Raw genomic sequence first — 15,261 nt, 5'->3', positions numbered from 1 at the left:
ATGTCTGTGCCCCATTGATTGGCCTGCTATGTCTGTTCCCATAAGAACGGCCTGCTATGTCTGTGCCCATAAGATTGGCCTGCTGTGTCTGTGCCCATAAGATTGGCCTGCTGTGTCTGTGCCCATAAGATTGGCCTGCTGTGTCTGTGCCCATAAGATTGGCCTGCTATGTCTGTGCCCATAAGATTGGCCTGCTGTGTCTGTGCCCATAAGATTGGCCTGCTGTGTCTGTGCCCATAAGATTGGCCTGCTGTGTCTGTGCCCATAAGATTGGCCTGCTGTGTCTGTGCCCATAAGATTGGCCTGCTGTGTCTGTGCCCATAAGATTGGCCTGCTATGTCTGTGCCCATAAGATTGGCCTGCTATGTCTGTGCCCGTAAGATTGGCCTGCTATGTCTGTGCCCATAAGATTGGCCTGCTATGTCTGTGCCCATAAGATTGGCCTGCTATGTCTGTGCCCATAAGATTGGCCTGATAGGTCTGGCCCATAAGATTGGCCTGCAATACCTGTGCCCAATAAAATGGCCTGCTATGTCTGTGCCCCATTGGATAGCCTGCTATATCGGTGCCTACTTGGATGGCCGGCTATGCCTGTGACTATTTGCTTGGCTAACCTTTCTGTGTCCATTCGTTTGACCTGCTGAGACTATGCCCTAAGGACGGGCCTACGCTATTGGTACTGCACCCCTTTTGGCCGCAGGCCTGGGGTAATATCACTGAGGAAAACCCAGTGCACACCAGTGACATGGAGATAGGCAGGTGTCCGGGCAAACACCATTGCCATAGTGTTCGAGAGGACACCAGTATACGGCCATCTGAATATGGCGGGAAGGGTGAAGGCCCTAAACCTCATGCCTGAAGGGCAAAGTTTCTTATGAAGACCCCGGACACATCCACGGTTTACTCCAAACCGGCGACTGCACGTCTCCAAGGAGAACTTCGCACCGGCAGGAACCGGTATTCAGACTCCTTCAGGAGAAAGCTGTGTTTTTCCCTTGTCTTTACCATCTACTCTGTATATGCCTCCCGGAGTCCCTATAGGTTCGGTAGTTTTTTCCTGCGTTAGGTTAGCTCCTGGCCCTGTCCAGTGGGATTTACTTTTCTTACCTTCCGGCCTGCTGTTTACATTCTATCCGAGATAGAATGGGTGTATTTTCTCTTATCTTCGTTTATTGTTGCTTTTTTGTTTTGTTTTGGGTTTTTTTCATGACTTCCTTTTCCTATTCGCTCGGGTCGTCGTGAGGCCTGACTTGGTCTCCTCCGACCTCCCAGGCACTCGTGGATTGCGGAGAACGTCTCCAGCTTTCCTCGGACTACCAACAGCCTACCAGGACCCCGCGCGCGCGCGCACGGGATCCGGATAGTCGGTTGATAGTTTTCCATTCCTTGTTTCCCAGATTGCCCTCAGCCTTATGCTGACATTTGTAATTGGTGCGCCCTACGGTTTTGGTCGCCCTGAATCTCTAGGGACTCTAGTTTGCACCACAGGAGGGTGCGGCCCTCCATCACCTCGATCCGAGTATATTTATTTTCAGGAGCAGTGGGCGAATCCTCTCATACGGAACCGGATACTGATTTGTTATTAGAGGGCGCAGTCCCTCACTCGTCATCAACCAGATACTGGGCTGGATACAAAGAACAAGTTGGGTGGACCCATTCTCATAGAGAGAACCGGTCTCGGATGTAGACTCTGCTGTTGGTTACTAATGGGTGCGGCCCGCTCAGGCTAGCACCCGGACGCTCTCACGGTATGCGATCACAGTAGTAGAGAGCGCGGCTCTTTCATGCACTCGACGCTCTACAGTACCGGCCATTTGTTCATCACACAGGCTTGTGCCTGTGCAAGACATTGATGACTACATAGAGGGGCGTCCCTCCGGAATTCAATTAGAGCTGCCATCCACGCTACTGGCTTTGTCCTAGAGGACTGCCTGGTCATGCAAGTATTACATGTTTGGACTAGATCCCTCTATTCTATCTCCCGTGATGGATCTACTGGATCCGGGCTGCTGTAAAACACACGAGAAATACTCAGAGGTATAACGGGGGGAGTCTCCCATTTATTTACACACACTCCTGGAGATGGTACACTAACGGATGGTCCTCCAGTATTTTGAGAGTGCAGGTTTTTGGCATATTCGGCACCATATAATACAGAGTTTGCTTTCTGTTTTAGATATCCAGACCATTACTAGCAAACTGAGCAGAAAGTTTCCCCCATGTCAAGATGTCGGGAGATACGGAGACCTTCATGGAGCAAACAGGCACCGCCTTGCTCGGGTAACAACATTAAGGAAGGACTATTGCCCGGTCTGAAGGTAAAACCGTACGTATGGGTCATATGGTAAATCAGGAATCCTCGTTTGTCTTGACTTCTCCGGTCTTTACGATCTTGGGATAAAATCGGAGCGCATACCTGGTGAACATGGTTCGGAGATGGAGGACCCTTCGTCTATACTCTATTCATCCCTCACGGGAGCCGTCTGTTTTTGGATTCGCGCTACCCCCTTTTTTTTTTCAACTACTGTCGAGGGGATCTATGTGACTTTACGGAGGTACCTGGTGTACCCCGACTCCTACAGACATCTTTCACTCTTTGACGAGGGCATTGCTGGATGGAAATCTGCGTTCCGGTTGGCTTTTCCCTTCCTTTGAAGGTTTCCAGGATTCGCTATTCCCAGTATAGTCGACCACCGTCCTTCCACACAAGTTCAGTTCGGAACCCTGAATGGACGTCCTTTGGAGTCTTTCTCTACTGCGCCCAAGGTTTTACTCAGTCCATTTGGAATCTTAGAATCACTTAGAATACGGCTAGTTTGGCCACGCTCTTGCCTGCATTATGAAATTATTCTCGGATGAGACATATCACCGGGTAGGACAGGAAGGAACGAAAGTTCCTCCTCGGTTTCTAATACGATTTTGGTAGTGGACTTGGGCGCATTCCTTGAAATTGGGGATCTACCTGCAAGACCGCATCGCCGAATATCCCTGGCACGATCGGAGGAACCGCCTTACGGATCATGAGTTGAGACGGTGACAGTTTCTTCTCGCGTCCCCAAGTCCGAACTTGACCTTTGATATTAAAACTACAGGAAGGTGGCTGATAGGTCAGCTTGCCAGCTCATGGACCGGCTGCTAGGAAACAGGTCGCAACCACATACAATGGATTTACCAGCGGATGGTACTTTTTTCCGTAATTGAGATGCTTCGTCGGCTGGCATTTTCTTTTATCCGTCTACTGTCAATTATCGAACTTGGAATGTCCAATTAGGATTACTCTGATATTTCCTGCAATAGATACCAGCGACACAAACAGCGTTGGATTGGTGAATTGAGCGTTGAAACAGCAAATACGAAGCCTCCTGTCATGTTATAAAATTGTAGATTATGCTAGCTTTAGTGTACCTATAATCTTAATTTTATTAATGACAGGAGGCGAGTATTTCCCACCCATTCTTGTCCCTCCCTTGTTTAATGTTATAGTTTAGATTATCAGGTACGTATGCAACTCTGTTTGTTGTCTCTGATACCTGTCGCTTGTTCATTAGGTCTGTGTTTCTTTTCATAAGTAGGGTTGGGATATCTACATATTAAGGTTAATTTTGGTTGCTACATTGGGTACCTACATGTTTATTCTGAGTACATTTAATTGGATAATCAACCTGTTCGATTCTGTTTTTCTCTCGTTTCAGTTTACAGTCCATCAACACTATCTAGTTTGACAGTTACTCTCGGATGGTGGACATCGTTATATTCATCGTATCTAGGACTTTGTTTCTTCCCCATGATGTTCTCTGCCTTTTATTCTGTTTTGTCGCAGCTTGAAAGAGGAAATGATGCATGGGGAGGGGAGTTTTATAGTACCTAACTTTTTTCTGATTGGTTGTTTTTTCTGTGCTGCTGTGGAGTTCTAGTAAAGAGAGACTTAAGCAAATACTCGCCTCCTGTCATTAATAAAATTAAGATTATAGGTACACTAAAGCTAGCATAATCTACAATTGTCTAAAACATAACATTTAATATATTGATTAAAATAATATTAATTGGCAATCCAAAAGAGGATATAGCATATGTTTAGATGGTCCCTGTAACAGATGCCCTGTTTGTTGGAGCTATAATTTTGTTGCCATCCTGAACTTTTACTTGCACTACCATTCACCTAAAACTGTATACGAATTGAGAAGAACAAACTTTTCCCAGTTAGTTTGTATGCTGAACGTTGTACCGAACACTTCGACCACCCAAGACAGTCGTGTGCCGTCAATTGACTTATTTGACACCAGGGCTGGACTGGGAATTAAAAGCGGCGCTGGAAAAAATTCTATACCAGCCCAATAATGCATCACGCCAGCAAAGTGTGCTGATATAGAGGTGGAAAAGATAACTTAAAATTGAAAACCGGCAGGAGACACAGACGAAAATCCACCCCCCTTTCCCCCCAAACACACACAAAAAAATGCATCTTCTCTTGTGTTTCTTTTAACTCCCTTATGAATTTCTTGGCTCTTTTTTCTGTTTCTTATTCCCTCATTTGATTTCTTTTTTACCTCGTTTAGTCTATCTTGTCTCCAATTTTCTCCTTTTTGACTTTTACAGCCACCCTTGTAATTCTCTTTTAGCTCCCCGTGTGTATCTTTTACTTCTTCCCAGCCCCTGTGTGTTTCCTTTTACCCTTCTCCAGTCTCTGTATTTCTCTCCCCCCGCCCCTTTTTTGTATGTCTAAGCCTTAGCCCCTTTGTCTCTTTCTCCCCTTCAAAATCCTATCTGTGTGTCTTTCTTACTCCAGACTCTGTGTGCCTCTTTCTCCTCTCCCAGCCACTCTGTGTCTCTTTTTCCCGCAGCCCAGCTTTGCCTCCCACAAACCTTGTGTGTCACTTTGTTCCCCATCCCTTCTGTATGTCTCTTTGTCCCCCTAACAAATCTTCTGTGTGTCTCTTTCTCCCCTCTCCTTCCTGTGTCTCTCTTCCCCCTCTCCTCCCTGTGTCTCTCTCTTACCCCTCTGTCTGATTGCCCCCCTTCCCTTGTGCCTCTCTATTACCCCTCTGTCTCTTTCTCCCCCTTCCTCTGTGTTTCTCTATTACCCCTCCCTTTGTCCCCAGTTCCCCGATGTCTCTCTATTACCCTTCTGTCTCTTTGTCTCCTTTCCCATGTGTCTCTCTATTACCCCTCTGTCTCTTTGCCCCCCCTTCCCTGTTGTCTCTCCTTTACCCCTCTGTCTCTTTGTCCCCTCTTCCCCTGTGTTTCTCTGTCACCCCTTCTCTTTGCCCCCCCTTCCCCGGTGTCTATTACCACTCTGTCTCTTTGTCCCACTTCCCCAGTGTCTCTCTATTACCCCTCTGTCTCTTTGTCCCCCCTTCCCCTGTGTTTTTCTATTACCCCCTCTCTTTGCCCCCTTCCCGTGTCTTTCTATTACAAGTCTGTCTCTTTGTCCCCCTTTCCCTGTGTCTCTCTATTACCCCTCTCTTTGCCCCCCTTCCACTGTGTTTCTCTATTACCCCTCTCTATGTCCCCCCTTTCCCTGTGTCTCTTTTCCCCCCTCTTCCCTGTGTCTCTCTATTACCCCTCTCCTTGTCCCCCCTTTCCCTGTGTCTCTCTAGTACCCCTGTCTTTGCCCCCTTCCCCTGTGTTTCTCTATTACCCCTCTCGTTGTCCCCCCTTTCCCTGTGTCTTTCTATTACCCTTTCTATTTCCCTGTGTCTTTCTCTTTGTTCCCCCTTTCCCTGTGTCATTCTATTACCACTCTCTTTGCCCCCCCTTCCCCTGTGTCTCTCTATTACCCTTCTCTTTGTCCCTCCTTCCCCTGTGTCTCTCTATTACCCCTCTCTTTGTCCCCCGTCCCCCTATGTCTCTCTACTACTCCTCTATATTGTCACAGGAGGACTTAGGGAGGGGGCAGAGCTAACTACCATGCTCGCTCACGGTTCACCTAATTCCCAGCATGGCCATATCATAGAGTAATCACTGCTCTAAGATGTGGCTGTGCTGGGAATTATGGTAACCGCGAGGGAGATTGGAGGCTCCAACCAAACGTGTTCCACAAGATCTCGCTCCTATGAGCATGGACCTGTTTGCGTCCAGACTAAACACACAGCTACCGGAGTTCTTCAGCTGGAGACTGGACCCGGAGGCCATGGCGACTGACGCATTCCTCCAAGATTGGTCCAGGGGCAGGGCATATGCCTTCCCACCATTCAATCTGATAGCTCGTTGCCTGGCACACCTCCGACGCTTCAAGAGCTCGATGGTCCTGGTAACCCCATGTTGGAGATCCCAACCTTGGTTCCTACACCTATTGGAAATGGCGATCGACCACGGTTACTACCGGACCACCCATCTCTGCTAACCAATCCGGACAGGGAGAGTCACACCCTAGTAGAACAAGGCCTCCTCCGCCTCATGGCATGGCTCCTTTCCGGGGACCTTGGGAAATCACAGAGGTTTCGAGCACAACTATGCAACTCCTGGCAAACGCATGGGCACCTGGAACACGACATGCGTATGCTACGGCCTGGAGACAGTGGGCCAATTGGTGCTTGGAACGATCGTTGGATCCTGTATCAGCCTCTGTGAAATCGGTGTTGGACTTCCTGACGCATCTGTTTTGAATCAGGCAAGGCCTTTCGCACGGTCAACTTATTCCGTTCCGCTATCTCAACTGGACATGAACAGGTGGATGGGCTCCCACTCGGACAGAACCCCCTAGTCTGTCGTCTGCTTAAGGGTGTCCGCTTCTCACGTCCTCCTATGTCCAAATACGGATCCTTTTGGGACGTCAACTGCGTGTTCAGACTCCTAGATGGCTGGCCCTCTAACCTAGAGTTGTCCTTTAAACAATTATCGGCAAAATTGCTTATGCTATTCTGCCTATTATCCTGTAAACGAGTGTCAGACGTAAGAGCCTTGGACTGGCGGGCCCGCACGTTCACCCCGGAGGGAGTGTCATTCGATATCTCACGGAGAACAAAATCAGCAACTAAGCAAGTTTTTATCCGAGAATCACGAGTTTAGCCAACCTATTCCCAATATCATGCCTGAAAGAATACGAGTCTCGCACCTCTACTCTACGGCCATCTGATGACAGACCTCTGTTCATCTCCCTGAAGAAACCACATCTACCTGTATCTACTCCAACACTCGCACGTTGGATCAAATGGCTATTAGCTACGGCTGGGATCAATGTTTCGATATTCTCATCCCACTCCGTCAGGGGCGCTATGGCCTCTAAAGCATCGGCGGCTGGATGTCGCTTGGAAGACATTCTGAAGGCTGCAGATTGGTCTACGGAATCCACATTCCGGAACTTTTACTTTAGACCTATACAACACTTTTCTGATAAGATTATAGCTCAGCTTTAAAATAGCATAATAGGAGCCTCCGTGTCTTTAATAAAATTCCAAGATTTTACTATTAACATTACGTAAAGTCATGTTTTTATTAATGACACGGAGGCGAGTATTATTCCCTCCCTCCCTCCCTGGGTTGGAATTGGTGGGATTTTTCATCCAGACAGGATTAGATTGAGTCGACACCTATCCTCATACCATACAGGGCGGGTCTCCCCTGCCTTTATTGTCACACTGTATGCCTAGTCTAGGTTATACGTTAAGTTTGTATGTTTTCATGTCAGGATGTTATGACGTTGATTTTTCTCCGGATCTAGATAACAATAGATATGCTGGGGTACGTTACAACCAGTTATCAATCGAGATTTTACCATATTTCTCCTCTCTTTTAGCCTGAATTCCCATGTCGGAGTGATCGAAGAGGTTTAAAGGTCGGCTTTACCGTTTTCCCCTAGGAAGGGATGTACGACTTTTCTGATGTTACAGTTCCGGTTCAGAGTTTTTTTTGTTCGGTTTTGACTGGTCTTCGGATCGCTACAGAACGAGGAAGAGGAAGAGAGTGCTACACCTTATATACTGAAAGGGGGTGGTTCCTATTAGTAGCACTGTTTAATATGTATATATGTTAATGATATGCTAATTTTCTCTTTAACATTCATTTCTCTGCTGAGGGAAAATTAAAGAAAGAGACGCATAATACTCGCCTCCGTGTCATTAATAAAATCATGACTTTACGTCATGTTAATAGTAAAATCTTGGAATTATCCAGTTACACATACAACACATAAGGCTCATAACCTCACCCTGAACCTATGTACCCTGGTGATCCTGTTCCTCTCACTCTGCACCATTTTAAACATAACAAGTGTCTTGTAAGGACATTGTATATGCCTCTAGAATTTATTTTCATGTTTCCTCAACACATGGACAAGAATATTTTTTGACACCAAAACATACATTTGAATGTACAGATATTATTAAAGCTGAATTCCTTATTGGACATTTGTTATGTAAATTATAAATAGGGCAAAAGACATATATAAGTGGATGTAAAGCTAAACTCTCTGAGCTCCTGAAATGCATTAATCATGTTATAGCCTTGCAATTACAGGTTTAAATCTGTAAAATCCTGCTTCAATTTACCACTGCAATTTCATCAACTCCACCATTTTTACGTAATTACAGACTTGAAAACACAGTTACGTGACCTCAGAATATTTCCTCTAACCTTGATCTATGTGACAGCAGCTGGGAAATGAATTGATTCTTCAGAATCATTTTATTGGCATGCACTAATAACTGCTTTATTCACTTAGGTATCAGTTCAAGCCACCTGTGTGACCCTTACTGCTATGAGTGTTGATCGCTGGTATGTGACAGTGTTCCCACTGCGTTCATTACGACAGAGAACACCTCGTGTGGCAGCTGCAGTTAGTCTGGGCATATGGATAGGTAAGTAACATTATTAAGGTTATAATTAATGAAGTGTCAAATTTTTTTGCACAGTTGTCCAATAGAAGGTTTAACAAAAAAAAAAAATAATAATTGAAACGTACAGAAACAGAAGAAGGGCTTAAGTTTCCAGTTTAGATTATTTGTTGGACTTTTTAATTCAGGTCTGCATTGTTATACACTAAACTCCAAATGTGCCTTCAAACGTGTCTGTAATCTCAGTTTCTAACTTGGAATAGCAATTTATTAAAATAAATATGGAAACCAAAAATCTATGTGAATAACTCCTATGGTACTGTATATGAACATTTATAATTAATTGGATTGGAGATAGTTTGGATTTAGCGAAACTGCATGGATGTCCTTGATAAATAGATCTTTACATGACACAGAGTGAAGTATTCAGAAAGCCATTTGGACTAGCAATAGTCAACACATTCTAAAACATTTCAAATCTGCAGTCTCTGTGCTCAAATTAATAGTTAGTACTACTGTACTTATATAAACTATTCTTTTGAGTAGTAACCTGCACCATTTTTCTTTTTTACATCTTGGTTGATTATGTATGTGTGTATAAATATAAGCCATTGCTTTCCTCACGTTCACTCTACACTCTACACACCTCACTTTAATTTATTTTTTCTCTTTGTTTCCTGCTTCTATTTAGCAGGATAGAAAGGGCAGGGAGAAAGGGCAGTCAAGTAGGCTGTTAGCAGTTTGCTAGAGCTGAGGTATATATTTCCTTCTGCTTTTCTTTTTGTTTGACATATTGACACCTAAGGTGATATATTGTCAAGTGATTAACTTACACTCCTTACTACACTCTTGTGATCAGGATGAAACCTTTGGTGACTGCTGATTGAAAAATCCTAATCATTGTAGATGGAATATAAGTATTAAAATGCAATCAAATGTTCCATTCTTATTCTACCTTTTGTTGACTTGGTGTCAAGGTTCTCACCTTACTGGGGACTGGACTTTGTCTATTGGTGTTACGGTGAACCGTGACATCCAGACGACCAGATGGGGTCACCCCAGAAGTGCCCAAAATGGGATTTAAACCTGGGTCCTTTGCTGTTCTGGGCCTGCTGTACTGTCTTTCAGCCACAGCAATTCCTATTCTTTCAAGTATTTCTAGCCTGTTTTACCTGTCTTGTCTGCAGCACTGAGCGCTGGACTTCGTCTATTGCTGTGCTTCACCTGAGACAGATCAGTAATCAGCTGGGTATATAAGCACTGCCCCACCCCGGGAACTCTATCAAGTCTTTTATTCAATTCCTGTGTTCCAGTCTCTTGAACTTATACTCCATATTGACCCCGGCTTCTGTCTTCGTTTATCCTGATCTCTGGCATCCATTGACTTTGGCTACACTTCCTTAATCCTGACCTCTGGCATCCTTTGACTTCGGCTATTCCTAGACTATCCTGCTGTTTGCATCCTTGTCAGTACCATATTGGAATCACCTTTCCTGCACAGCCCCCGTGCACAACTATCTCCAAGGGTGAGCAAACATATCTGCGCTACATACTCCCATCTCAGGTAAGAACCCTGACATTTGGGACTGGGATAGAAATTTTCCAATGCACAATCATGTTTCAACGATAGTCATTACCCTATCTCCAAATCTAAACACCAGATCCCTCAAAGACAACAATTTAAGAAACATGAGGAGTTTTTTTTATCTTAAAGTCTGATTGTGATTCACATTTTGCTACAGAGTAACACTTTGGAAGGGAACTTAGTTTACGTATTGGAAGTCAGGATAATGGTTACACTGTTCACAAAAAGAAATAACTTTGTACCTTATAGTACTTTACCTTCTCAAAAACGTTTCCATCTTCATGAAAGGTTAAACACCAGGTGGAAATTGCTTGTTTTAGATCATTCTCTGATTTGTCTAGATTTTTTTAAATACATCTAGGGTTAAGTCCCTTTTGACAGTCCTGCTCTGTCTTTTGGCACTTAGGCACGAATGTGTTCGAAGTTTTTTTCTTTTGTTTTTCTCTTTTGCAAGTTGGTAGGCTATTGGTTCTGAGTGCTAGTTGTCCCTTAATCCTTGGATCACACAGGCAAGAATGATCTACTCATTTATGTAGGCCAACATTTCCAGTTGATCCTTCAGCCTCCTGACCAGTACTACTAATTAGAATGTAGAGGTCCACATTAAACAACCTCTTTACAAAGAAGACACACATCTTGCGCCCTAAATGGGTGAACATGGGGATGATTAATCCCAGACTGGCAGTGCCCAGACTTAAGTTTTCAGTTGCATCCCTGAATAGGACTACCACTAGCTGAGTGATCACTGTACATTCATCTCTACCCAGTGGAGGCACAATAATACTGTACAATGTACTGGTTTGATGCCCGACTAGGGATTGGCCACTGCTGCTTTAAAATCCTCTCCAGTTTCTCAAAAATGGAGTTCCACCTTGTACTGACATTTTGTTGTAGACAGTGTGTGGGGAAGACCGGCCTTATCTTGCTCTTGTCTCAAGAGATGGCTATCCTTTACACTGCAGGGGAAGTGTCCAGCAATCCTCCTGCACCAGCAATTACACTCACCATTCTATTACTTCCTTCTGGAATTGCTGAATTGACCTGAAGATGGAGAATTTGTACTGCACAGCGTACACCAACAATGATGCCATCATGCAGAGCTTTCACCGTATTTTAAGCCACATTCAACAGTTCTACATTAGTAATTGACTCTGCTCCTACCCAAACTGACACCATCCTCCACTCATCCATCACTTCATCATGGAGAAAGAATAATGACCTTAAAAAGCTGACCTACCGATATACTTTTCCTCTTTCTGCTAGACCTCCAGTAGCAGCTTCCTGAGGCATCCTGGGCACACACCAGTGTGCTGTCAAGGAAAGAAAGAGATGTTGGCCTCTAGGTGCACTCCACAAATCTTTATTGGAATCTACAGGCTGACCAGTAGCCTTTGAAAGGCAACACAGGACTGATAGAGTGAGGGGAGTATCTTTCTGTTGAAAGGAATTAATTGGAAATAACTTTGTTATTAGCAATAATCAGCATGGTTTTATGAAACATAGGTAACCGTATTGCATTCCACAAAGAAGTAGAATTATAGAGCAAGGTGTTGCAGTGGATGTGATCTACTTGGATTTTGCAAAGATGCTTTAAACGATTCTTCACAATAGGTTAGTTCAAAAACTAAAAGAAATTGGTCCAGATGAATATTCTTGTTCATGGGTAGAATATTGGCTTAAGGAAAGAGTGCAATGTTGTCATTAATGGTAAATTTTCAAGCTGGACAAAAGTGGTGTCCCTTAAGGTTCTGTTCTGGGACTGCTTCTATTTAACATATTTTATAAATGATCTTGAAATAGGCATTACAAGCCATGTTTTAGAATTTGTATATTACACAACTCTGTAAAGTGATAAAATGTGAGCAGGATATTACTTTGCTGCAGAGAGATTTACATAGATTGGGGGACTGGGCACTCAAATGGCAGACGAAATGTAATGTAGAAACATGCAAAATTATGCACTTCAGGGTAACAAAGGCACACAACTTACACACTAAATGATAGTGAATTAGGGATAACAGCACATGAGAAGGATTTGGGTACTGTTATAGACCACAAATTAGGCAGGAATATGCAATGTCAATCGACAGTTGCTAAGGCCAGTAAGGTTTTGTCATGTATAAATAGGGGCAGAAATTCACGGGATAAAAATATAATTTTGCCTCTTTATACATCGCTGGTTTGACCACACCTTAAATATGCTGTGCAATTTTGGGCGCCTGTTTTAAAGACGGGTATTATGGGGGGGCTACAGGCAGTGTTAAAGCATGGAAAAAATAAGCAACTTTGGCAGAAAAAAAATTATTGCATAGCACATCTTGTGCTGTTGTTGAACTCAAAGCCTGAATAAGAACTTCACGCATAAAAAAAAAATTGATTTAGCAAGTGAAGACAAAAAAAAGTAAAAAAATTAAAAAGGCAGACTAACAATGAACCAGCATGATTCTGTCCTATCCTATGACCATAAAAGGATTAACGATTCAATCAGTTTGGTTTCGCATGAGTAGGTTGGCTTTTAGATGTATTTTTCTATGTGTTATGATTTGAAGTAGGCAAGTAAATCCCTAGACATAGTCAGGTTTTTTTTGCAGGTAATGTTTTCATGGATTTTTCACATTTCTATTTAAATAAGGAGATATAAGAACATGGATATCACTTCAACATAGAATAGAACATGTTCACGGAAAGTAATGCTAACAGTCATATTTATTACACTTCAGGATGAAGTGTACTAGTTTGTAGGGAGTCTAGTAAGATATAACAAACTGCCGTGATTGGCTGATTTGCCTACCTTAAGTTATAGCCTGTATACAGATTCTAGTCAAGGAATACCACATAATTAGGGTACATTGAGGCTGTGGGTGCAATATTTGTTTTGGTATTTTTTTGGTCAAACCATGTGAAAGGATTTTGCTGGCACGCAGACACATTTGTGACCCCTTATTCTAAACACTTCTTTCTCATTTATGTATTTCTTGCCCTTATGCACCCCTTATTTCTTCCCCATTATAATGCCCATACCCCCCACCCCGTTAATATCCTTATCCATCCTATCTAATACCTGGATCAAAAGGTATGTGTGCCAGGGAGAGTGAATTACATATCAATCTGCAACAATTAATTACATTAAAAGCAGATGCGATTAGTGACAGATTATATTGTTTATACTCTCTCTCAGCATTACAGACTTGTGGTATCTTTGCAGATGTTGCTTCTTACCAGCATTAGTAAGATGGCCCTTCACTCATCCCTTTGCAAGTCGACCTTCATGGAAACACTCAAAATTATCACAAAGTTTAGTTTTGTGTCTGCTGAAGATGCAAGGGGATTTGCATTGCTGGCAGTGGAAGCTGTCGCAACACTAATCTGCACACTAGCAGTTGATTAATGCAAATGGAAATGTTGATGGTGTTATTGGTGCTAGTGGTAAAGGTGGTGATAGTGATGATGGTAACATTCACAGTGGATGAGCTACTTGTGGCAGTGCTAGCAGGGGCAGCAATTCTATTTCTATGCTCCTTATTTAATGGGTTTGTTATCTGTAAATTCCCTTACTTGATTTATAATCTTTTAACCCCTTCACGACGGGTGACGGACGAGGTCCGTCATCCAGGGGATACCCTTAACGACGGGTGACGGACCTCGTCCGTCACGCGGTAAAATTAACCCCAGATCGCCGCAATCGCGGCGATCGTGGGGTTAATGGTGCTCCGGTCTGCCTCTGCATTAGAGGCAGACCGGGAGCACCGGATCGGGCTGTCCCAGTACATGTGCCCGCTCTGACAGCATGCCAGAGCGGGCACATGTGCTCTGTATACTTACCTTCCGCCTCCCTGCACTTCCGGGTTCAGTGTGAAGTGCAGGGAGACGGATCAGTGCTGATCCTGCCCCCTGGTGTTCAAAAAATAAAGTTTATTTCAAATCCCACCCCCCTTTACCCCCCCTTTACCATTTTAATACAAAAATTAACCCCTTCCCTGCCAATTGATCACTGACTACAGTGATCAATTGGCAGGGATTACATTTTAATATGATCTGATTTTTTTTTAACCCCTGAGGGTTAATTCTTTTTTTTTTTAACCCTCAGGGGTTACATTTATTTTATTAATTAATTTAAATATTTTAAAATTATAAATTTAGCTAGCTGGGGAGGGTGGAAGTTAGTGGGGAATTGGGGGATTTAGTATTACGCTAACTAGGGGTTAACGTTAAAAAAAGTTTAAAAATACGCTTTAAAAAGTTAAAAAATTAAGTTAAAAAAAAAGTTTTAATAACATTTAAGTAAAAAATTTAAAAAAATAAACCCTTTACCCAGTCCAAATAAAAATTAACCCCTTCCCTGCCAGTCGATCACTGCCTACAGTGATCAAAATACAGATCACAGTATTATACTGTTCTAATTTTTTTTTTTAACCCCTGACGATTAACTTTTATTTATTTTGTAACCCTCAGGGGTTAAATTTATTTAATTAACTAATTTAAATATTGTATAATTAAATATTTTGCTAGCTGGGGTGGGTGGGAGTTATGGGAAAATGGGGAATTTACTGTTAGTGCTGCTTACTGCTAGTTAGGGGTTAACGTAAAAAAAAAGCTTAGAAAAATGTTAAATCTGTAAAAAAAAGTTTTACGAAAGTTTAGGAAACTTTAAAAAAATGAATAATCAAAACAAAAGTTTAAAAAATAGTTTTAAAAAGTAAAAAAAGTTTTAAAAAGTAAAAAAATACATTTAATAACGCTCATTACCACTACACCTGGTACAAGCTAGCGGAAAAATGATCCCACGCTAAGGTTCAAAATATGCCTTTTGAAATACCCTGGGATGTCTTCTTTAAGAAATTGTATGGCTTTATGGGGTATTTGGATTATATAGCCTGGTAAAATACTCTAAAATGGGACATGGGC

The 15,261-nt window shown here is 43.0% G+C and overlaps 1 protein-coding gene across 1 annotated transcript in view; it reads left to right on the top strand.

Moving 5' to 3' along the window:
* KISS1R (KISS1 receptor) overlaps positions 1-15,261 on the top strand; it is a 436,110-nt gene that overhangs the window by 303,425 nt on the left and 117,424 nt on the right. Inside the window, exon 3 of the mRNA XM_063457370.1 lies at positions 8,660-8,795. Coding sequence (XP_063313440.1) covers positions 8,660-8,795 — 136 coding nt within the window. The remainder of the gene's footprint in view (positions 1-8,659; positions 8,796-15,261) is intronic.

The sequence above is a fragment of the Pelobates fuscus genome, chromosome 5 (genome assembly GCF_036172605.1).
Source record: "Pelobates fuscus isolate aPelFus1 chromosome 5, aPelFus1.pri, whole genome shotgun sequence".
NCBI lineage: Eukaryota > Metazoa > Chordata > Amphibia > Anura > Pelobatidae > Pelobates > Pelobates fuscus.
This window is presented reverse-complemented; position numbering and strand designations above follow the sequence as displayed.